The following is a 24,589-nucleotide window of genomic DNA, read 5'->3' on the forward strand; positions in this document are numbered from 1 at the left end:
TGGGATAGGGTTTCAATAAGAGGGAACAACATGGGCAAAGACCATGTTGTAGTAGGGAGCTTGGTGCATTTGAGGATGGAGAAGTTTTTGCGGTCAAATTGCTGGGAAAAAGGGCTGCAGAGGTAGGCAGAGGCTAGAGCACATAGGACACGTCCAGCTGTGGGGAGGCTTTGAGATTTCCTATCAAGGGTGAGGGGAAACCACCCAAAGCTTTCACACAACGGGATTATTGAATTTCCTTTTTTTTTTCCCCCCGCGGTACACGGGCCTCTCCCTGCTGTGACCTCTCCTGTTGCGGAGCACAGGCACCGGACGCGCAAGCTCAGCGGCCATGGCTCACGGGCCCAGCTGCTCCGCGGCACGTAGGATCTTCCCGAACCGGGGCACGAACCCGTGTCCCCTGCATCGGCAGGCGGACTCTCAACCACTGCGCCACCAGGGAAGCCCAAATTTCCCTTTTTTCCCCAAAGGGCTGCTGGCTTAAAAGGGTGTAATTTTCCATCCGCCATCATTTGCATATAGTGACAGTCTGAAGAGTGTGGCATGGAGTAAATTCTACCTGGGAGTGATGGGGACACTCAGGAAGTGACTGGGAAAGAAGGCAAGAAGGCAAAGAGAAGGCAGAGACATTGATGGAATATGAAGACGTTTCAGTAGAGAAGGAATGGTTGAGCACACTCATTTACTCACCTGAACTTTATCAGGCAGTTAGTAGGTTACAGGTGCTGAAAAAGACACTGGTAATGTCCCCAAGTTTGGATGGAAGCAGAGAGGGTCAAAGGGGCAAGCCAAGAAAGGCTTTATAGATGAAATGAGAGTCGAGTTGCATTTGGAAGAAAAAAATAGGAATTTGCCAACACGAGGTCTTGTGGGGGAGGGGCAGGGATGGAGGAAGGGAAGGGAAGGGAAGGGAGAAAATTCTAGGTGGAAAGGCCAGTCTGTGTGAAGACATGCAGGAATAAAACAACACAAAGCCCACCGGAACAGAGAGGACCTGAAAGCAGATGAGTCTAGAGAGGTTGTGGGGAGGGAAGGGCAGATCAGAAAGGGCCTTTTATGTTAGGAATTTCACTAGGCACCCTGCTAAGTACTTATCTGCATTAGCCCACTTAATCCTCACAATAATCCCATGAGAGGGACACTATTATTATGATTATCCCCATTTTATAAATGGGAAAAATGAGTCTGCAGACTGTTAGAAATCATCAAAATAAAACTGAAAGTGGCTAAAGCCACACAGCAATATGTTATAGTTATAGATTAAAAAAAGTCACACCTGGGCTTCCCTGGTGGCGCAGTGGTTGAGAGTCCGCTGCCGATGCAGGGGACACGGGTTCGTGCCCCGGTCTAGGAAGATCCCACATGTTGCGGAGCGGCTGGGCCCGTGAGCCATGGCCGCTGAGCCTGCGCATCCGGAGCCTGTGCTCCGCAACGGGAGAGGCCACGACAGTGAGAGGCCCGCGTACCGCAAAAAATAAAAAAAAATCACACCTAACTAACTCTAATGATATAAATATTGAGTCAGAGAGAATAAGACTTGATAGAAATAATCAATACAAAACCGGAAATCGCAGTGGCCTCAGTTGCACATTGTAAATTTTGTAACTAACTAAAATTTGATGGGAGAGTAAAGTATTTTTGCCAAAATATACGTATGGAAAAAAACTGACCTAGAAAAATTGAACTTAGACATAGAGCACAAAGGAACATTCTATGTTCTATGGGAGAAGGAAGCTTGGTAAAACTTGTTATATACAAAAGGTGATTGATAAATTGAAACTTTAGTAAAGAATTCAGAAGGAAGAGAGTTTATTCCAATGAAAATAGTTTTGGTAAAGTGCAAAAATAAATGCTGAAAATTTAGAAACAGTTTAATTGTGTGCTATAGAGCAGTGCATATGGAATGAAATGGGCTTAATGGAATTTGCTTTGCAAGAATGGAACTGTCTATATCTAGACATATATACGTTACAGATAATGTTAGTGTGATTTTGTAAATATATTTGAAACCATAAACATGGGTTCCATGGGGTCCAAATCATGGGATAAAGTGTTCTTTACTTGGCTGCCATGAGGAGGGAGGGGAGGCTCCTGCAGGGATTGGAGCGGGAGAGAGGCAGAGTTTTAGCCCGAGGACCTTTGAGGAGAAGAATCCTGGGAGTGAGGGACTTGGGCATTTAGGCCAGGGGGGAATGTCTTAAAAGAATGCATTTGTGAACCAGAGATGGCTTTGGGTCACATTTCCGCTAGTGTCCGCTGCCCTCTGCTCTTTCTGCCTTTACTACCTATGCTACTGGAGCCCAAAGACTTCCTTACACGTTGGCTGGGAAGAGGGGCAAGCGTGTTCTTTCAAAGTAAGAAGGGAGGGCTGGGAGCAACATGCCTGCCAAGTTGGGAAGGAACGTGAGCTTCCAGCGGGGCGTGTGAGAGGTCTGAAGGAGGTTCTTCGCTCCCTGAGGTCAACCCAGAACAAGTGGGCATGCCAGAGAAGTGATATTTTGTGATGCTTTGTGTGGGTGGCTGTCAGTGGACAAAGGACCATTCAGAGTTTCTTGATTTATTCATAATGTCACCTTTACAATCAGCCCTCATTTCTTGTTCACATTTCATCTTCAAAAGAGCATTGAAAAACCTACAGATAACACAACTACTGCTGAAGTCGATAGACTGGATCCTTAATACTTTATCATTAATTCAAATGTGAAAAAATTTAAAATACCATTAGTTTCTAGCAGCATTTTTATATTACTTGAAAACATACAACATTTAATTATATGCTCAAGTTATTTTTTTGTGTATATAGTATCTATTTCAATGTTAAAATTTAAATTCAAAGGCTGTTTACTAAGAATGTTAAACTATCAAAGTAGAAGGTATAAAAAGCTATACAGAAATAAGAAATGTGCTTCTTTGAATAAGTTACATACACAAAGTACGATATCTATAAAAGGTATTCATTAATGTATTCACTCATTCAAGAAATTTACCTGAATGTCCATTGTGTGCAAGGCACTGGGCTAGGTGCTGTGGAAATGAATAAGGCACAATTCTGCTCTTCAGGAGCTTACGAACTAGTAGAACTTTTCAACGTACCCTATAACAAGTGAGCTAGAAGTGATTTCTAATGTAAAGAGGAACGAATACTTTTCGCATTGAGTGTTAGTTTAGCTGTCTTTGCGAAAGCTTCTTTCTTTTCATAATATGCAGCCTCGTTTACAAACGCTGGGTACACGGTATGGTCTCCGCCCAATGGAATAGTCTTTCCATCAAGAGTTAAAAACACAGGATCCCCAGGGTGCAATGGTTTCCAGTCTTGATCCTCTCAGGAAACAATTAGAATACATAAATTACATTAGATTTTTCGCCTACTTTACACATTGTATAATGGAAAAGAATATGAAAAAGAACACATATATGTATAACTGAATCACTTTGCTGTACACCAGAAAGTAACACAACATTGTAAGTCAACTATACTTGAAGAAAAAATAAATTAAAAAAATGTTTATGTCAGGCTCTAGACAACTAAAATGACAGCATTGTCTTATTTTAAAAGAGATAGTGTAGAGGCATGTGAGTTATCTGACTAAACAGATTGAGCAGTTAATTTGGGCAGTGGTTTTAATAGTTCCCCTTTTTATTCTTATAACTGACACATGTGATTATAGTTTGCTTCAATATCAGGTTTGCCTTGAATATTGCCAAAGAGATTTATAATATCAAAAGGCAAAACTAAATGAGTGTCTCCTCAGGTGCATATCCTAACTCTTGCTACCTGAAGTTAAATTCTGCTCAGCAAAATTTAGGAAATATCCATTAAGAGCCTTCTGTGTATAAGACATTCTACTGTTGGGGATAAAAAATGAGTGACGTTGTGCCTGCATGCTAGGAGGTTCTATACTGGTGGGAACTGGTGGGAGAAGGTGGGGTGTGGGCTGGGAAAACTCTAAGACGACGTGGATATTTCCCATACGTGTCCCCACATTAGGATAACAACTGAATCGTTTGAGAGGTCCCCACCAGGGTTTGGACCTGTGAGCCCTCAAACACCAATGCTGGCACCCCAAAGGAACCCTAGAGCAGTTCTCCTCAAACTCTGCTGTGTTTGCAAATCACATAGGGATCTTGTTGAAGTGCAGATTCTGATTCTATAGGTCTGGGGTGGGGGTCTGAGATTCTGTGTTTCTAACAGTTCCCAGCAGCAGAGCAGCATCACCTGAGAGTTTGTTAGAAAAGCAGAATTTGATTCCCCACCGCAGACCTACTAAGTCAAAATCTTCATGTTAACACATCCCCAGAGGTTCACAGGTGCAACATTTAAGTTTGAGAAGCGTTGCACCACAGCGATTTTCTGAACCCTGGCTGCACGTTACAATTACCTGGGATGTTTGAAAAATATAGATGAATAAAGGCTGGCCCCATCTCAGATACATCAAATGGGAATCTCAAGAGTGGGGCTCAGGCATCACTATTTTCTAAATTTACATACAGTAAAATCCAACCATTTTGGGGTGTGATTCTATGAGTTTTGACAAATGTATAGCACAGGGTCATATAAGCATGTAATCAAGAAGCATAATTCCATCACGCACCTCCTCCAATTCCCTCATGCTACTCGCTGTTATAATCCGCTGTTTGTATCTTTTTTAAAGCCCCAGGTGATGCTACAGGACAGGGTGGCTGAGCACTACTGCTCCAGACCAGTGGTTTTCAGTCAGAGATGTGCCCCAGAACGACGGACAGGGTTTCTTCAACACCTCCCCACTGTCTGCGAGCCCCACCTGCAGAGATTCCGATGGGCGGTGCTACCCAAGCCTGAGCCACATGAAAATCACCTGGTGAACCTAATTGACTTCTTGTCTCCACCCTGATAAATTAAATCAGAATCCCTGGGCCGGAGAATGAGGATTTTACAAAGTTCCTCAGGTGATTCTCATGTGGCTGGAGCTTGAGAAGCACTGTATTAGTGCTTTTGTGATAGGCTCCAAGCATTGGGGGGTGGGAAGAGGGAACCTGGAGAATTCTAGTGAGCACCCCTGATTAAGAACCATCATTTTTAGAATAAAATCTGGACTCATAACCAGGTGCCTGCCTGAGTCTCTGGCTCCAGGGTCTCTGTTCACTTCCTACTCTCCGTTGACACTGGTCTTCTTGCTGTTCCTCAAACACTCCAAGTTTGCTCCAGCCTCAGAGCCTTTGCACTTGTTTTCCACACGGCTGACTTCTCACCTTCCAGGTTCCAGCTTCCATGCCCTCATCTCAGAGATGGCTCTTTCTGACCACTCCATCTAGTAGGAACCCTTTGTTAACTGCGCCTATATTATTCTGTTTATTTCTTTTATAGCACTTATTACAATTTGAAATCATGTGGTTGATGTATTGTTTACTTATTCACGGTCTGTTCTCCCCTTATTAGTATGGAAGCTCTATGAGAGACCCTGTCTTGAATCTCAGGGCCCAGAACAAGCTGAGAAGTCCTTCAAATATATTTATTGAAATAGTCAATCAGTCAATCCCTCCTGTAGAATACTGAGCCATTCCTTACTGTCTACCAAATCAAAATGATCCTTCCTGACTTTCAAGACCTACAACTAGCCCTGTTGATTAGTGATCCCATCAATCTTACCTCTCTGCCTCCCCAGGATGATTTTTGTATTTTTCATGGATATCCTTGAGGAATGTAAAACTTACATTTGTAACTATTGATACTATGTATAAAATAGATGACTAATGAGATAACTATGTATAAAATAGATAACTAATGAGAACCTACTGTATAGCACAGGGAACTCTACTCAGTGCTCTGCGGTGACGTAAATGGGAAGGAAATCCAAAAAAGAGGGAACATGTGTATACGTATAGCTGATTCACTTTGCTATACAGTAGAAACTAACACAACATTGTAAAGCAACTATACTCCGATAAAATTTTTTTTTTAAATCCTGTGTTGTAGCCGGTTGTGACATCATCACTTTGGCCTCTGTTTCTTGTATGTGCAATTTTTGTTACCTGTAGTGCTTTCCTCTTTTCTCTCCCCCAATCTTTATCTTTCTGTCCTTTAAAACACTGCCCAAGGCTCCTCCTTCAAGTTTCCACCCGGATCGCACTAAGGCACAAAGCTGGGTTTGCTCCACGAGTCTATTTTTGGGCAGGCTACTTTATTAAGTTGTAAGTCTGAATAACTATCATTAGGGTCATTAAACGGGAGTCTGAACTGGATCAGTGGTTTTCCACCCTAATTACCCACGCCAATACGATCAGATTATCCCAGAGTGGGAGATCGTTATTTTTCAAAAGGCTCTCTAGGCAATGTGCATCCAGGGATGAATGTACCAGACTAGACAACCCACTGGATCACTTCCACATTTCTGAGGTCTGAGATTGTGCATGGAGATGGATGTTTTAGCTTTTTGGAATCTTTGCTCCTCTCTGCTTTTATCTCTGCCTTTTCCAGTTTTAAACCTCCTATACATTCCTAGGAGCCTTTTCTTCCCCTTCACTATGCCATTATTGATCAAACCACACAAGGAGCAGACATTGAGGTTTTGAGGAGTCAGGAAAAGGCGGCAGAAAACATTCCAGAGAAAAAGGTTCTGATTGTTTTGCTCTAACTTATACAGTAGTGATCACAGGGAGGTGGTAGCAATGTGGTCAACTGCAAAGAACATTCGTTCTGGATCTGTCATCAATAACTATAGGACTATGGGAAGGATATAATTTTTGAGCCTCTGTTTTCTTATATTAAAATAGATATAATAATTCTTACCCATTGCACCTGAACAGGAATTTCACATTCTCTGACCCCCATCCCCACCTCATTATTCTGTTATAGCATCTGGTTATCTTCATTTCAAGATCACAGTTTAGACTTTAGTATATCTAGACTATAAATTCCACAAGAATATAAACCATGTTCACTGATGTACCCCCAGAGCCAGCAAAGGATTTACTCAGTAAATATTCACTGAGTGACGGTCTGAATACCTTAGACTGCAGTGTTTTTGAGAACATCAAATGAGCTCATGCATGTAAAGTGCTTTATGGACTGTAAAGTTCTACTCAAAGGTAGGGCATCATTATTTTCAACATTTAAAAGAAATAGTGAATGTTACCTGCAGTTTAGGGTGGATAATAGCAGCAATTTCTCCACTTTCATTCCTGGGATAATCAACTTTCTCCATTATTTTATAGACTTCAATAGCACAGGGAGGAAATTCTTTACCTATGGCAAAAACAATATGTATAAATAGCAACTAACAAAATCTCCTGAAAAAAGGGAAGTTGATACTTTAAAGAAGGAAGAAGAATGAAAACTGAAGACAGACAGTTACAGGGAGAACACACTATTTTCTTGCTTTTGAACCATTTTATTGTGAAGTATAACACTCAGAAAGTACATGAAACATAAGTATATAGTTTAATGAACTGTAAAGTGATTAGCCATGGAACCACCACCCAGGACAAGAACATTGCCTGCATACCAGCATCCCTGCATGTCTCTTTCCCATCATGATCCCATCGCCTTCCCATCTGAGCAGTAACCACTAATTTTGGTAATGACTCATTTGCTTTACTTTATAGCTTCACCACCCGTGCATGAATCCCACACAATATAGTTCAGGTTTGCCTACTTCTGAATATTTTACAAATATAATCAATCAATATATGCATCTTGTGTCTGTCTTCTTAAGATCAACTTTTGGGGAAGATTCATCCCTATTGTGGTATGTAGCTATTGTTCATTTTATTTGCAGTATAGTATTCCACTGTGAGAAAATGCCATAATTTATTTATTCTTTCTATGGTTTATAGACATCTTGCACATTTCCAACTTGGGGCTATTAAGAAAAATTCCACAGGCTTGTACAGCTTCAGGCAGAGAGCTGCTCTGCCACCACTAACGCTGAGACACTGTACAGGACCTTCTTTCTCGTGCTTGAATGTCCTAACCTAAAGCTGAAAAAGCCACCCTTAGAGGCACATGTCATTGGCCATAACAGCTCTTGCTCTAGTGTTATCTTATTTCATCATTGCCAGCATTACCAAAATGCTGAGCGTTGGCTCTATGACTAAAGATCTCAGGTCCCAGAGGCCTTTAACTTCCTTGGCCTATGGAGTAAGTGGACAATATATTATAAAGGACTTGTACCCTTTCTATTAACAATAAGAAGTTTAGGTTTCATAATCCTGAACCAATCCAATACACCAAAGAGTCCAACACTCGATTTCTTATTTTCTTTGATTTCTTTGTTTCTTCTATTTATTGGATTTGTCTGTGTCTTACTGAGTTTTTCATGGTTACACTGTGCTTGAAAAATGAAACTTCCAGGCTGTCTAATAGGTTAGAGTGGCTTTAAAAAAATTCAATTTATTTAAATTAAAAAACCCCTCAGACAGTTCATCCATTTCTCCCATCCCTACCTGTTTCTGCTTTAAGGCAACCCCCAATTTGTTTTCTGTATCTACGAGCTTGGTTTTAAATTTTTATTTATTCATTTTTAGATTTGACATATAAGAGAGATCATATGGTAATTGTCTTTCTCTGCTTGACCTATTCATTCAGCATAATGTCCTCGAGGTCCATCCATGCTGTCACAAATAGCGAGACTTCATTCTTTTTTATGGCTAAATAATATTCCATTGTATATGGATACCACAATTTCTTCATCCATTCTCCCATTGATGGACACAGGTTGTTTCCATACCTTGGCTATTGTAAATGGTGCTACAATGAACACAGAGGTGCCTATAGCTTTTCGAATTAGTGTTTTCATTTTCTTTGGATAAATACCCCAAAGTGGAATTGCTAGATCATATGGTAGTCTTATTTTTAATTTTTTGCAGAACCTCTATGCTGTTTTCCATAGTGGCTGCACCAACTTAGACTCCCACCAACAGTGCATAAGTGTACCCTTTTCTCTACATCTTCAACCAAACTTGTTATTTCTTATTTTTTTGATAACAGCCATTCTAAAAGGTGTGAGGGGATACCTCATTATAGTTTTGACTTCAATTTCCCTGAAGATTAATGATGTAAAGCATTTTTTCACGTATCTGTCAGCCATCTGTATGTCTTCTTTGGAAAAATGTCTATTCAGATCTTCTGCCCATTTTTAAATCACACTTTTTTTTTTTTTTTTTTGCTGTGAGTTGTATGAGTTCTTCACATATTTTGGATAGTACTTCCTTATCAGATATATGATTTGCAAATATTTTCTCCCATTCAGTAGATTGTATTTTCATTTTGTTGATGGGTTCCTTTGCTGTGCAGAAGCTTTTTAATTTGACAGAGTCCCACTTGTTTATTTTTGCCTTTGTTGCTTCTGCTTTTGGTGTTAGATTCAAAAAATCACCAAGACCTATTTCAAGGAGCTCACTGCCTATGTTTTCTTCTATAAGTTTTATAGTTTCAATTCTTATGTTCAAGTCTTTAATCCATTTTAAGTTAATTTTTGTGTATGGTGGTTAAGATGGTGGTTGAGTTTCATTCTTTTGCATGTGGCTGTCCAATTTTCCCAACATCATTTATTGAAGAGACTGTCCTTTCCCCATTGTATATTCTTTGCCCCTTTCTTGTAAATTAAATGACCATATATACATGGGTTTATTTCTGGGCCCTCTATTCCGTTTCATTGATCTGTGTGTCTGCTTTTATGCCAGTATTATATGGTTTAATTACTACAGCTTTGTAATATGGTGTGAAGTTAGGGAATGTGATGCCTCCAGCTTTGTTCCTCTTTCTAAAGATTGCTTTGGCTATTCGGGGTCTTATATGGTTCCATAAAATTTTAGTTAAGGATGTTCACAAACAACACTAAACCAAAAGATGTTCTCAAATTATGCCTACCGACACACTGTCCACAAGTACACCGAGGTAGGACAGAGGTAGAAAACGGAACTTAAAAAGCCAGTGTGGGAGAGAAAGAGGCTAGGACTGGGAGTCATGATACCTAGGCTCTAGTCTCCTAGCTGTGTAAACTTGAGCAAGACACTGAACTTCTCGAAGCTCACTTTCTTTACCTCTCAAATGAAGGTTTCACATTAGTTTACCTTGAAGGACTCTTCCAGCTCTGACACTCTGTGATTGCATAACTTCAGGAGGACGTTCAACTGGTTAGATGACTTCCCCACTGTGCTCCTTCTCTTAACTAAGTATGTTAAACATTTGGGTAGCTCCTGAGCAGTGAGATATTGCGATGCAGGCAGTCTGCCAACAGTGGAGTCCAACTAACAAAGACGCAGCATTAAACAACCCAATGCCCAGAAACTTGGAAAAGCAGTAGTTTACATTTATACCAGGCAAACTCTTAATAAACAGGATGAACTTTCATCCAGCGTAGAGCCCCTAGTGTGCTATGGTTGCAATCCAAAGAAAAATCTTCCTTTCCCCTTGGCGTGGAAAGTGCAGCCAGGGTTGGAATGCAGATACCCCGTGATTACTTCTGTATCAGTTAGCTTTTGCTGCGTAACGCACTATGCCAGAGCTTAGTGGCATAAAACAACAACCACCTAATTTAGCTCATGACTCTGTGCGTTGGTTGGCCCGTTCCTCTGGTCTAGGCTGGACTGGCTGATTTCTAATTGGCTTGCTCATGCATTTGTGGTGAGATGGCAGGTCAGCAGGAGGCTGGATGATCTAAGACAGCTTTACTCTCATATCTGGCATTTGACAGGCTGTCAGCCGGAGCTGCAGGACTATTGGCTGGGGTGTCTCAGTTCTCAGCCTCACAGTCTCTCATTATCCAGCAGGCTAGGGTGGACTGATTCACATAATGACAGTGCAAGGTTCCCAAGGTCAGCAAGAGAGCAAGCCCTGATGTTCAAGTTCTTTTCAAACCTCTTCTGTGGCACAAAACACGTCACATGGCCAAGCCAGATTCAGGTGGTAGGAAAACAGACTCCATCTCTTGATAGGACATGGAAGCAGGGAAGGGAAGAATTTGTGGCCATTTTTAGAATTTACCACACCTTCCAAGATGAAGATGGAAACAGCAGATGTCATACCTTTAAACCAGAAGGTCCATTGGGAGGAAAGGAGAAAGTGGTAGAACACAAAGGAGCATGTTTTTGCTACTTAGAATCTCAGAGCTAGAAGGAGTCTCAAATGCCTAAGTTTCATCGATGCTTGAATATTCTCCGTATCTTTCTGATCAAGTGGTCATCTTGCTCCTGCTTTTAAACAACCTCACAAAATGTGGTCTGTTCCATTGTTGGTCAGCTTCGTTAATTAGAAATCTCTTTCTTTCTTTCTTTTTTATTTTTAATATTTATTTATTTGGCTGCACCAGGTCTTAGCTGCAGCATGCGGGATTTTTTTTTTTTTTAGTTGAGGCATGCAGGACCTAGTTCCCTGACCAGGGATTGAACCTGGGCCCCCTGCATTGGGAGCGTGAGTCTTAACCGCAGGACCTCCAGGTAAGTCCCAGAAATTTCTGTCTTTAGGTAACACTATCCCACCGATTCTATTCTGGCCTCTGAGTCACAGAAAACATGTCTAATTCCTTTCCAATATAACACTTCTGAAACTCTGAAATAAAATTGGCCTTAAGACTTCTTGTTGCCAGTCTAAGTATCTTTGATTCTATCAGGCTCCACTCATATTGTCACATACACGAGGATACATGTGAATGTACTTTGTAAACTGAAGTTCTATGTGTAAACTGAAGTTCTATCTTTGGGATCATTCCTATTATGGTTTTCAAACTCTTCAACGTGCTCAACTAACTCCTTGGCTAACCTTTACTTTGTAGATGTTTCTCCTGAAATATGGACTTGGAATTTATTCAGTGGTCTCCAAATGTTGTTTAGCCAAGCAGAAAAGAGACTATCACTTCCTTCATTCTGGGATTTTTTAACATGAAAGTAAAATTTTGTTCCTGATGTATTTAACCTTAAACATTTGGTCTAGATTATTGTTAAATATTGTCAGAACTTTTTGGATACACCTTTTGAACCCAGATACTTTCCTGATAGCTTCCTGTCACTTACCACTTATATAAGCATGTCACTTATGTCCTTATCCAAGTCACTAATAATAACTTTGAGTAGCACAGAGCCAAAAATGGAGCTCTTCTATACATTTCTAGAGACTTTTCTTCAGACGGTTATGATCCTTTTGCCAGCATTGTTTGGATAATGGTGCTCTTTCCATGTTAGTTAAAAATCCATCAAAGTGGAGAGTCTAAATTAATAATGGTTTTAAAATGTTGAATTGCAGAATCCTTTGGTTAAATGAAATGTTACAAGGATAAAACAGATAGAATTGCTCTGATTGAAGCAGAGGTGGGCTGGCTGTCCCGGAGCTACTAGGACAGCTACTAAATCCCTACCCAGTAGCAGGAATCTATGGATTGTGATTTGAAAACCATGTGTTTTTTCAGTCAGGTCTGTGGCCTTCTACCTGGGTGCATTGTTTCTTAACATCATAGTCTCACACTCACTATTTGAATGGTTTCTTGTGAATAACTGATGACCTTCCCAACACCAGGTCCACTAGACCGTATAGAACCTGTCCTCAGACAAAGGTGGTAGAATGCTGATTTTCAGTCTTTGTGACTTTGGAGTCAAAGGATTCCCAAGCACGGAAGAAATTCCTGTGATCACAGTAGGATGCACAAACAGGTTAAGGGATTATACTCCCCACAGGCACTGAACTATTCACCAGCCCTCTCACGGTAATGGCCCATTCCTCAACAAATAATTTCAGTTCTGCCTGTATGAATAATTATTTACATAAGATGCCTCTTTGATTTTACTTTTATTATAATTCTTAAAAATTTTAAGTTATTTTTAAAATAATTAATAGATTTCATTATTTTTTCTGCTGCAGTTTTAGGTTTACCAAATGAATGAGCAGATAGTACATAGAGATCCATGTACCCATCTCACCACCAGCCCCATCTGTTTTGTAATTGCACGAATAATACATGAATACATCATTCTTCCTGAACACAATTAAAACAAAATTAACCTGGTTTTCCCCTCCTCTCCCCAGTAATTGCTGTTATCGGTTTGATATGTTTTCTTCTAGAACTGTTCCTATGTACTAACATATATATTTATGTATATTCCAGCAAGTGTTTATTATTATTATTTTGAAGCAAATTGGTATATTGTATGTTTTGGTCTGCAACTTGCTTTCTTTCAATTAACAATGTAGTTTGAAGATCTTTCCACGCTATTTTATTTAACTAACCAACTGATAGATATTCAGGTCATTTCCATTGTTTTGCTTTACATACAATGCTGCAGTGGCCACCCTTGTATGTGGCATGTAGGTGTGCATGTGTTTGTGTTTCTTTGAGATGTGGAACTGCTGGGTCATAGGATCTGTGCATATTAGAAAGTGGTTACTGTAAAATTACCCTCTAAGTGTCTTTACCAATTTATACCAGCAGGGAAGGAGAATGTCTCCTTTTCCTACACCCTTACCAACACTTAATATTATCAGATTTTAATATTTTCCCAATCTAATGGGAGAAAATGGTTTTGCATTTTAATTTGCACTTTTTTTTTTTTTTTTGCGGTACGCGGGCCTCTCACTGTTGTGGCCTCCCCCATTGCGGAGCACAGGCTCCGGACGCGCAGGCTCAGCGGCCATGGGTCACGAGCCCAGCCGCTCCGCGGTATGTGGGATCTTCCCGGAACGGGGCACGAACCCGTTTCCCCTGCATCGGCAGGCGGACTCTCAACCACTGTGCCACCAGGGAAGCCCCTAATTTGCACTTTTTGATCACTAGTGATACTGGACATCTTTTCATCTGTTTATTGGACATTTGTATTTCTTTGCTTTTAAAAATGGAGATTAATAGGAAAATGAGGATTTCATTTGGGGAGCTTTATTTGGTAGCTGCTTTTCTTGAATGTGTCTACACTGGTCATTGACGAATGGCTGAAGTGATTAAATTTTTTAAAAAGCAACTGATGTCACAAACATGGCAAATGTAACCTAGGTTCCATTGCTATTTCAATGTTTAGTGGTTAAGTCATTATGTGTACTCCATTTCATCTTCCTTTTCTGATTTATTTACACACACAAGCTAACAATTAAAGAAACAATTTCTGCCTACTACTTACCTTCATTGAAATTATGTATAAAGTCAAGAGCATGTTTAATCATTTTTCTCATTTGATCCAGAATATCAGCTCTCAGAACCCCTTGAGGCTGGGGACCAACTTCTATACCTAGGTACAGAAGGGGAGACAGTCACACTCATCTAAGTATTAGAATATAAGATCGAGCATTCTCATATATCAAGATCTAGAATCCCATTATTAAAAATGATTAAAGAGGTAGACCATGCAGCACCATGGAAAATATTTGAGACCTAATGTTAGGCAAAAAATAAAGCAGAACATTTACATGTACAAGTTATATGCATAGTAAATAAAGACTGGGAGAGAACATGGGAAAAAAATCAAAGAGTTGTGTTATAGTAGCAAGGTTTTGGGGTCTTTTTTCTTTAAATTTCCTTCAATATTGTCAAAATATTAAAAAGTAATAATATAGTAAAAGGAGCAGACAAATTTATACTGACAAAATAATAAGTGGCCACAAAGAGAAACTGTCACGGACCTAACATTTAGCTTGTAGGAGAAAACACATCTATAATATTTAGTAATAGAAATCTAGACTAAATGAGCCATGGATTGAAGTCAAATGACAACCTATGTGACCCTAGAGCAACATTCTTGCCTTTAATATAACAACCCATCCCAACATGATAGTGCAATGGTTTTAATTTTCTGTAGAAACAATTTGTATTCATTTCTTCTCACCCCAGTAAAATTCTGCCTGTACTATCAGGTCTATTTCGTGTGGCTGTCAAGCATCCATCCATAAACCTACAAAATACTCTTTCTCTAAACCACTTATCTAGTCCCTTCCCTCCTGCCCAAGTCTCCCACACTGTTATCACTCCAATCATCATCTTAACCATTTACAAAACCATTTACCAAGTATAGCATCATCCACTCTCTTCCACCAATTCATATACAGTCTTTTCCACCTATTCTATTTTCATCCACTTCTGTTATTTCTCAGTTCACAAAATCTTACTGTATTCTCTTTTATCCTCATTTTCATTTTTGTGCTTAGCTTTCCTGGATATACTTAAGTATATGATATAAGTGCGGTTAAGGTATGTATCAGTACATAAATGATTTGTACAAATGTGTGAAAATGTGTTCATGGATATGTCTTGTATGCATACTGTAGAAGACATTATTGGTTGCCTACCCAAAATTCATTCTGTCTTACTCCTTGCTGACAGAGTCCTGATTTTGGTTGGGGTATCCAACTCAGGAGTAAATGTAGAATAGTTTTAGTCAATCATAGTAATCTCGTTAATCCTAGTGATTAATTTAAGAATGGATATGTGACCCAGTTCTGAACTGGCCATAATGGAAGGTCTGCAGGGGAGTTGCTGGGAGTCTCCCTTCTTCCACTAGATGTTGTCATGTTGGCATATGATGCTTGAAATTACAATGAACATCTTGTGGCACCTAAAGTCATAGGAGTATTATAAAACATTGAGTTGGAGAGAGTGTCTCTCTGATCTTAAGTGTTTTTCCCCCCAATGGCTGGATGATATAAAAAATATTCCAAATAAAATAGTAAAGTTGAAAGGAGAACATACAATATTTCTATTACTTATGATGATCTTAATACTCCCCCATATTGAAACCTTTGAAAGATTTGGCTCTCTTTTTACGAGCCAAACATATCAGTAGATATTTGTTCTACCTAAGAGCAGCATTGCCCCCTAAATGTAATAGGCCAAGATTGCTCTCTCAAGACTTGGAAATCCTATGCTTTATATGGTGTTACAGAGAAAAAGGAACTTTATCCGTTATTGTCAAGCATTTGGTTTGTTTCAAATAATTACCTATACTTGGCTATTTAGCTTGCCTCAACTGATCCCTTGATTATGCACCAAAATTATCAATAATTGAATAACCAAGATAACCTTAAATTTGCTTCTATTGTTTGACAACTTGTTTTTAAATTAAATTTCTCTTATTTAAACCACCTGAGATCTGACAAAAAAGATTTTAAGTCATGACAGCAACTTTAATGATTATAGTGTGGTCTGCAAACAATTACGCTAATAGGTCACTCAGGAAAGAGAATGGAATATAGAAAAAGAGACTGTCTGTCTGGGAGGGTGTATGAGAGTGCAAACCTGCATGTTGGAAGTTACCAGAAGGTAAAGATGAATTCACAGCCCCATGACTGACAGGGCAAACAAGTGAATGGATAACAAACACAGGTTACCAGAGACTCTACTGCAAAGCAGGTGCTAAGAGGGATGTTGGGAGAGAATTTTCCAGGGGTCTTTTGTACTTCTGCACATCTTGCCAGCAAGATAGTGACTGCCTTGGCTCAGATTATATTTTTAAAGAATGTTTGTATAGTAAATAGTCTTGGAAGATAGGGATGGTGTCTTCCTTAAGCAAAAGGCAGGCTGCTTACTGTCCATTATAAAAGATTCAAATTCCCTCAGCTCAGTGTTTTTTCCTGGAATATAGAAAGCTGCTCAATGAAATTGAGGAAATCTGCTATAGTTAGAGACTGCCTGCGATATTTTGCTTATTACTTGACAGTTATAAGCCATACTGATAAGCCAAGTAGCTATAAATAGTCTTTAAATTAATTTTCTCAGAGTTTCATCTCAGACATATTTTGTTTAGTTGTGACAGTGGGAAATATGACTTACCAACAGGATACTTGGCTATAGAACGAGTGGTTGCATATCTGAGGGAAGGATGCTCAATAAGGTAAACATAGCAGGGTAATGGAGCCAAAGAAGTCTGAAAAGAATTTAAAACATTTTTCTTATTATGTAAAGACCATATGCCTTGTTCTCTTTGCTATTAGAGAGTCAATAATGTCTTCAATATGTTTCACTTCATCAATTAAGATTAGTAAGACAGCTTTATGAAACACACTCTAAAATCCGATGGTATTATTAAAGCTTTGAAAGCACATAATTGAATTACATATAAAATTGGATAATACATAGCTTTCTGGATAAAATGTACATTAAACAATTCCCCAGAACCATAAACAAAGAATATGAATAAATTCTTTTTCTGAATGGATTTGGTTATTTTTGTTTTCACCACTGGTTACACTTACTATGTAGCTTAGTATTGGTCTCTTAAAGAATTCTTTTTCTACCCCTATGGGCCAGGTCCCTACAGATGTCGGCTAAATCCCCCTACCTCCACTTATCTGAATGAGAATTCAAGATGGCCCTCTCAGTTTTGATAACATGCTGCTTCTGTGCCTGGCAAGCAAAGTATTCAGCTCTCCCTTCAATCAGCAGCAAAGAATAGCTGCATTATGATCTCTTACCAGAACTACTATTTAGTCAACACCAAAAAATTCAAGGAAACAAAACTAATAATCTTTACTATCTGCCAGGCATTCAGCTAAGTGCAGTAAATATTTTATCTCATTTAAGGCTTATAACAGCCATATGGGGTAAGTATTGTTATGATGTCAATTTTATAAAATGAAGAAAGCAAGGTTTGGGGAGTTGAATATCTTGTTCAAAGTTAGTGAGAGAAAGCCAGGATTTGAACCCAGGCACTGGCTATATGGGTCACACTCTTTCCATTAAATCATACTAGATCTTACCAGCTCTCCGGAAGGAAGGCTATCCTTTATATAAAAATAATCATACAGTTTATTATGTGTGTTTTTGTTGGCTTGTTATTCTCTAGCAGTTTTTCTCTAGGTATAGCAATGGATTGCTGATATTTTTCATCTTGTATATTTTTGAGCCTTAAAATGATTAGCTATATGAAGTACTGAAAGATCAGATGTATGTTAGGGTATCTGAATCAAATGGAGACAAGCGCAGGACTAAAGAGAGCCAATCTTTTTACCATTGGTCTTTAGTCAACATTAAATGACTATATTTTGAGCTTCCTAAAATGGTAATTGAGCCACTTCAACCATACCATTTAAAATTTTGGTGTTAATTTTACCACATAGCCAATGATTTGGTGGCTGTCTTGATAAAAGATTTAAAATTTTATAGACACAATGGTCCATATGTTTTATCATTTTATTCATTGCATTTATTGTTTTACTCATTTCTTCTCCTTTTCTCCCGCCTGTCACTACTACCTCTATTCTGGCGCTCCTCGCAGCCCCCCATTTCCCTTGGACCCTCCCTCCTGACCCTTTTCTGCTTGTTTCACATCTATAAGTGACTTAAAATTATGGATCCTATGCTAACTTGTAAATTAATAACATTGACATTACCTTAATATAATGAAACATCTGAATTAAAAAGTCATTCCTGGAATCTTCAAGAATAAGAGTGCACCCCATATTAGAAGTAGTGTTGTGAAGGTCAAAAATAATGTCATACGAATCTTCACTATCTTTTGGACCAAATAAATGATTTATTTCTTGAGCCCTTCTCACTTCATACGGCAAATCCTCTGACATTTTTTTGCTGTTATTAGCAGAGAGAAAAAGATTAACAACATCTGCAGCTAAGGTAACATAAATATACAATAAGAACACAGTATATAAGAAACCAGTTGCTAAACCTTTAATATGAAAAATCTGTAAAGGAATTGGAAATTTATTTGAAAACTTTATAATCGAAAATTTACATTTTTTCCTTCTATTTGATTCCATGTAATGTTGCACTGACATGCTTGCATATAATAGTTCATTTATGTGGTTGGTCACAAGAAGGACATTTCCGTTTATCATTTGACTTCAACCCTGAACAAAATTCTTCCATTAATTTAATCAACAGTCTCTTAGTAGTTAAGTGCACTAGGCTATAACGGAACTAGACCATCAAATGCACCGATTTTTCTTTTTTTTTTTTGCACTACAGCTAGTTCTAGTGCACAAAAATAGTCAAAGTTAGGTGCTCACATCATCTAATTAGGGATTCTTAAGTGATGTCCAGGAACCACTAGTGGTTCAGGGTCAAGCTTTACACAGAAGAGTCTGTAGACCCTGCAAAAATACAAAAATTTGCAGGTATATGCATACATGCATTTTCTGGGATGACGGTTGATAGTTTTTATTGAATTCTCAAATGAGTCTCTACCTGCCCCACCCCCAGTGGTTAGGATACATTTTTTTCTTAACGTACATGATAATTTAAATTTATTTTTCCTCATTAAAGCATTCAACCACATTTCTCTCTAATTCCATTTATTTCCATTCTCTGACTGTTTTTGTTAGTATCTTCAAAGGACCTACAGTTTGCGCCTGGGTAATTCTTGCCTGGAAATCAGTCAAGAAAGTGGAGCAGCCATTTTTCAACTATGGGACAAAAGCTGCACATCAAGGCCGGTGCAGTGGGAAGATAGGAGGAGTCTGCGGCACTGATGATATCATTGAGCCACTGTACCAGCCCTGGACTGCCTACCTCTGGACTTATTACTTGTGAAAAAGAAACCCTTATTTGTTTAAGCTACTGTTTTCAGATTTCTATTACATGCAACCAGACATAGTTCCTAAAGGATACATATGCACTTTAAAAGTTAATTCATGCAACAACTTCATGAATTCTCCCCCTCCCTCAACTGATTTGCTTCTCATTCTCCCCCATGTGAGTAAATCACACCACAGCCACCCAGTTGCCCATGGTCAAGGCTTGAAGTCTTGAAAGATAATAGACACTTTGAGCTCTTGTGCCTGGAATCCAGGTCCCACGGGAAGAGTCCCAAAGGATAAAGCTGAAAGAATAGGCAGGAACGATATCCTAAAGGGAATGACATCTATATGCTAAATTACTTAACTCTATTCTGGATAGGAGATTTTTGAAGAATTTTTAGCAGGGGAAAGACATGACAAGATTTGCATGTTAGAATGATCCCTATGGCTAGTGCCATACAGACAATACATGGTAGGGAGGATTGGAGTAAGGCTGGATGCAGGAAGATTCTTTAGGACGCTATTCTAACTACCTATAGAACAAGTAAACTAAGACAGTAAAAATGGTGAGGAAGACTGGATTTGCAAAATACCTACAACTATTCAATATTTGAATAATTGGGAGACTCTGTAACCCACTAGACGTAGGGGATGAAGAATGGGGAAGGTTCTAAGATGATTTCCGTAGGTGATTTGGTGGGTAATCATGACATCACTGAGATGACGAATAGAGGAAAAGAAGCAAAATTTGGGAGAGGGAAGATGAGAGAATGTAATTAACTTATCTATTTCATAAGTTTCCATAACTACCCTGAGAGAGAACTGTCTAGCCTCTGATAAGTGTTAAATGCAAGAAGTAGAAAGTGAATTTAATTAAAGAGACTACTCTCATTGAAATGCATGTTATTGAGTGGTCATAATAAGAAAACTCACTCTAGTTCATCTCAGAGTTATTTGGGAAGTTAACATGCCAACTAAAAGTTATTCTTCAAGAAATCCTTACTTGTAATATGAGTTAGTTAACAGCTGTTTTAGGTGAATAGATAAACCTTAATTGTGTTGACATAACCTCAGTCATGAAGATAAAGCATTTTTGAAATTAAAATTTATGTTAGTGAGAACATGGCCTGATACGCAAGCTATGGCTAATGTATAATTGCCCCAGAAGAATTTATTCCATAAAGTGAGGCAAATTTGTATAAATGTAGTAACCATCTTTTGATCTGTGATGAGATTAAGTAACTCTTTAAACTCAAATTAGGATTTAATAGAAAATGAGTACATAAAGTGGTGCTCCATTAGTTGTTCCTGTGCATGACTTATATCTTAGCTTGTAGTCTGCCAACCCATTGAAAGTAGAAACCACTTTGTCCATAGCTTTGTACTCCCACAGTACCTGGCACAGTGCCCCATAAAGAGTAGGTCTTTAATAATAGTTTTATGTAAATGAAAGAAAGAAGTGGTAAAAAGCTTAGAAGCCTATATATCTACAGCGGTAGCTCTAATGATGTAAAAAAAAGGCAAATTTATGATTGCATACACTGTATGCAATGTATCATCAGCAGTAATTTAAATTCAGAAAATTCAGGTCTTAGTAATCCATTACTGAAGGTAGTACATCTACTCCTCAGATCACAGAGCAGTCTAATGTTTTCTGATGATAGACATTTATTCACTCTTTCATTAAACAAATATTCACTGAAACATTACACTTTTCTTAACTAGAACTTTCTGCACTACCATAAACATAGTTGCAAAACACATAGTAGTAAATCACCTAGAAGCTAACAAATATGTAACCAAGCATAGTGGCCAAATATTCATTTAATGCAAAAGACTATTAAATCTGCTTCTTTAAAGATACGACTTAAAAATAAAAACCTTTGTTATTTGTTGTCTCAGTCTGTGTAGAATACATTTAAAAACAACATCAGTTAAGAACAGTCTGATGGTTATAAAAGTTTATAAAAGAGCCCATGAATGCCCAGTTTAGAGAACTGAGTAATTCATAATGGCGTATAACAAAAGTGAAAGTGATCTTATTCACAAGAGCGACTATATGTACAAACATGAATATCAAACGTATATACATATGCTCTCACACACACTACTTTTCAGACACATCCACATCCACACACGTGTGCATGCATACACACACAACACAACATATAGTCTTACCCAAGATTTTCAGGTCCAAAAACTCGATTCAGGTCACAGTCAATATATCTGGTGCACTCCTTCACTGCTCTTGGGTTGGTAATAAATGGTTTTACTTCCAGCCCTGTTCTCTGAATCTCAGTACCGTTCTCCAGCCAGTGCTTGACTAGGAATACTCCTGTTAGTTCATTCCCATGAGTTCCTCCAAAGATAGCAACCTTTTTAATAGGATCTTCAGCAGCGTGACAGGAAATCATTTTATCAAGTAGTTTTATCTGATTTCTGCAATTCAGAAGAGAGGAGATCAAAGAAAACTTAATTTTGTAAGCAAAGTTTAGAAATTTAAATCTAAATGAAACTTTAACCAAAGTGCAAAGTTAACCACGCGAGAACTTGAGTGGAGTGTATTTTAATTTTCTGTTACAAGTTCTGAGCCCTGTTTATTATAAGAACACTCCCTTATTTAGCCCTGCCCTTTACCATATTTGGATTAAAATATGCAGAGATCAACTAGAGATACAGCTGTTTAACTTCTAACTCCCTCAAATGGTCGGCAGACCTAAATGTAATAATAAATTAACATCTCACACTAATGCAAAACTTCTGTTTTCTCTTCAGCTAGAATGTCATCTAATGGTGCTTTCATGACTATTTGTAGTAGTAAAAATAGATTACACTTTTCTTATCCTCAAAATTATAAAAAATAAAGAAAAGGTCTATAGTATGCCTGTTATTATTCAATATTTATGTTTCCACTTTAAACCATTTCTTCTCTGAAACGAGTTCAGGCCCTTTTTTATCATCTGAGGGCATTTGAATTTCATCTCTATAAACAGCCAATGGCAGATCTTCAGAGACCTCCTCTGGAACCACTATCCTTTCTTTCAGAATGCTTTTTCATGGTCAGAGATGCAAGAACCAAATCAATGGTCACTGGGTCTTAAAAAGCTACTTTGAAACATGCTTTCATTTCTTTCTCATGAAGTTATTAGTAATTCTAAGTCGACTTGCTTAGGGATCTTCCTCACTTTTTGCCCAAATACTAAAGGAAAAACAACTGTTAGTAATTTTCAAGACTTTGTAATGCCTGAAAATGTCTTGGGGCATGCTATATATACGAACCAGATTATATGAGTTTATATGGACAAAGCTTAATTTACTGGCAACAGAGACTCTCCACTGGAATGTGTTACTCAAGAGGGGGTCTTATTAGGGGAAACTATCCAGAATACTGTACTAAGATGATTACATCCCTTTGCAGAAATGACTCTGAGCCAAATCCGATTTGATTTCATGCTCAATCATCCAGAAAGTCAAACATGTTCAAGTACTGAAAACACTATGTGCTAGTAATGGGAGATTGTTTGAAAGGGGTACGACAAGAGTAATTCATTACAACTGCAGAGTAGTTCAATTTATAATGTTTTTCCGCATACGTTATCTCAGTTTATTCACATATCCACTTTATGAGATAGGATGGGTTAGGTATTGACATCCCCATTGCAGAGGTAGAGAAAAAAGAGGTTAAATAACTTGTTAAATTTCCCAAGCTTCCAGGAGAAAACTAGGCCTGAGATCTAGGTTTGCTGAATCTAAGTCCAGTGTTTTTCACAGAACAAAAGGGTGTTCCCTGTTATTTTTGGCTTTCCCCAAAGTTCTAATTTTGCTCTTTCCGAATTCACATGAACAGTCACTACAATGTGCTCAGGAAACAAACAAGCTTACAAACAAACACATGATGGAAATATAAAATGTGAATGCTTCAAAATATTTAATAAACCAATACCTGTGTTCTTCCTTTAAGAGATTATAATGCAGAGATAGAGAAAGCATAATAATAAAATCAAAACGTACACATTAAAATTACTGTTCTAATTTCAGATAAAGCCCTGCAGCCTTTGATTTTCTGCCCACATCCGTGTACACTGAACACTTCATTGTAGAGATGCAGAAAACAAGCATAAATGTAAACAGATGACAGTCGTATTGTTTAGTTACTTTGGTTTTAAGAGCAGTAACTATGGTGAATTATTAACACTCGATTATGTTTGTTTCTTTTCTGCCAATTTGTGGTTAGCTCTGTCCTTTGCCCTAGTCTCTCTGGAAATGCTGCTTCAGCTATGTACTTGGAGCTGGCACAAATGACTTGCATTTCGAGGCTTGTTTTATGGAATTTTAACAGAACAGCACTCTGAAGCACATCTAACATTCATAAATAAAGTCTCCCTTACATGTCAAAATGAATAACTTTTTTCAGAGTTAATGAATTGTAGTAATTCTGTCCTATACTTACCCTGTTTATTGTGTACAGAGTTTGTCTTCTGCGGAAAGCTTTATTAGAAAAAAAGGAGAGCATTTCCTTAGAACTAGAGCAACAGAGGCTTTTCATACTCTTATACCAAGTTAACTTCCGAAAGATTTTTAACTCCCTGTTTCCCAAAGCACACCCTACAAAAAATACAAATTCTTATTAGTCTAGTTCTTTCCGAGAATTCAGAGAACTCATAGTATACAAAGTGAGACCCTTTCTAGTTGTCACTATCTCACAATTAGGTTGAATATTTAATGTTTTGAAGGACTTAAAAAAAATAAGCCTGACTTCCAGTACTACAAATGTTTTGTAGGGATGTTGGTGCCTGATTTATTAGTAAAATAATATACTTTAAAACAAAGGGAGAATAAATTTTTCATAGTCATGGCTGTCCAATTGATCAATGTCAGAAAATTTGTAGGAAACAAATTCAAGGCAGAGTTGTTTCCAAAATAGTATGATTGGGGGATGAGAGGGTTTTCTCTCCAATACGACACATAAAGCATCTCATACACAGTGTGGTTGTCCAGCAGTCATGTAATCAAACTACTATTACTATTTTAATTTTTTCTTCCCCTGTGGTCCTATAGCTGTCATCCATCCAGAATAACTTTCTAGGTGGAAATAAATAAATGATAATCAGAACAAGATAGTGATAGAACAGCTAGGTTTATAAACTGCTAGCAAAGATTCCACTTCTG

The 24,589-nt window shown here is 38.3% G+C and overlaps 1 protein-coding gene across 3 annotated transcripts in view; it reads right to left on the minus strand.

Moving 5' to 3' along the window:
- The window catches only part of ASPA (aspartoacylase), a 28,722-nt gene extending 6,678 nt beyond the window's left edge, over nt 1-22,044 (minus strand). For 2 of the 3 annotated variants that reach the window (XR_010937658.1, XM_067716862.1), the window contains exons 1-5: nt 21,599-22,044; nt 18,278-18,473; nt 16,719-16,812; nt 14,077-14,184; nt 7,113-7,222 (exon numbers count right to left, since the gene is read on the minus strand). Coding sequence is in view for 2 of the 3 variants with exons in the window: in XM_067716862.1 (XP_067572963.1) it covers nt 7,113-7,222; nt 14,077-14,184; nt 16,719-16,812; nt 18,278-18,473; nt 21,599-21,834 (744 nt within the window). In the remaining variant the exon portion in view is untranslated. Of the gene's footprint in view, nt 1-2,541; nt 3,320-7,112; nt 7,223-14,076; nt 14,185-16,718; nt 16,813-18,277; nt 18,474-21,598 lie in introns of those variants that run through there. The other variant, XM_067716861.1, reaches the window with a different exon arrangement.
- Between the last annotated feature and the right edge of the window lie 2,545 nt (nt 22,045-24,589).

Source organism: Pseudorca crassidens, chromosome 19 (assembly GCF_039906515.1).
Source record: "Pseudorca crassidens isolate mPseCra1 chromosome 19, mPseCra1.hap1, whole genome shotgun sequence".
Classification (NCBI taxonomy): domain Eukaryota; kingdom Metazoa; phylum Chordata; class Mammalia; order Artiodactyla; family Delphinidae; genus Pseudorca; species Pseudorca crassidens.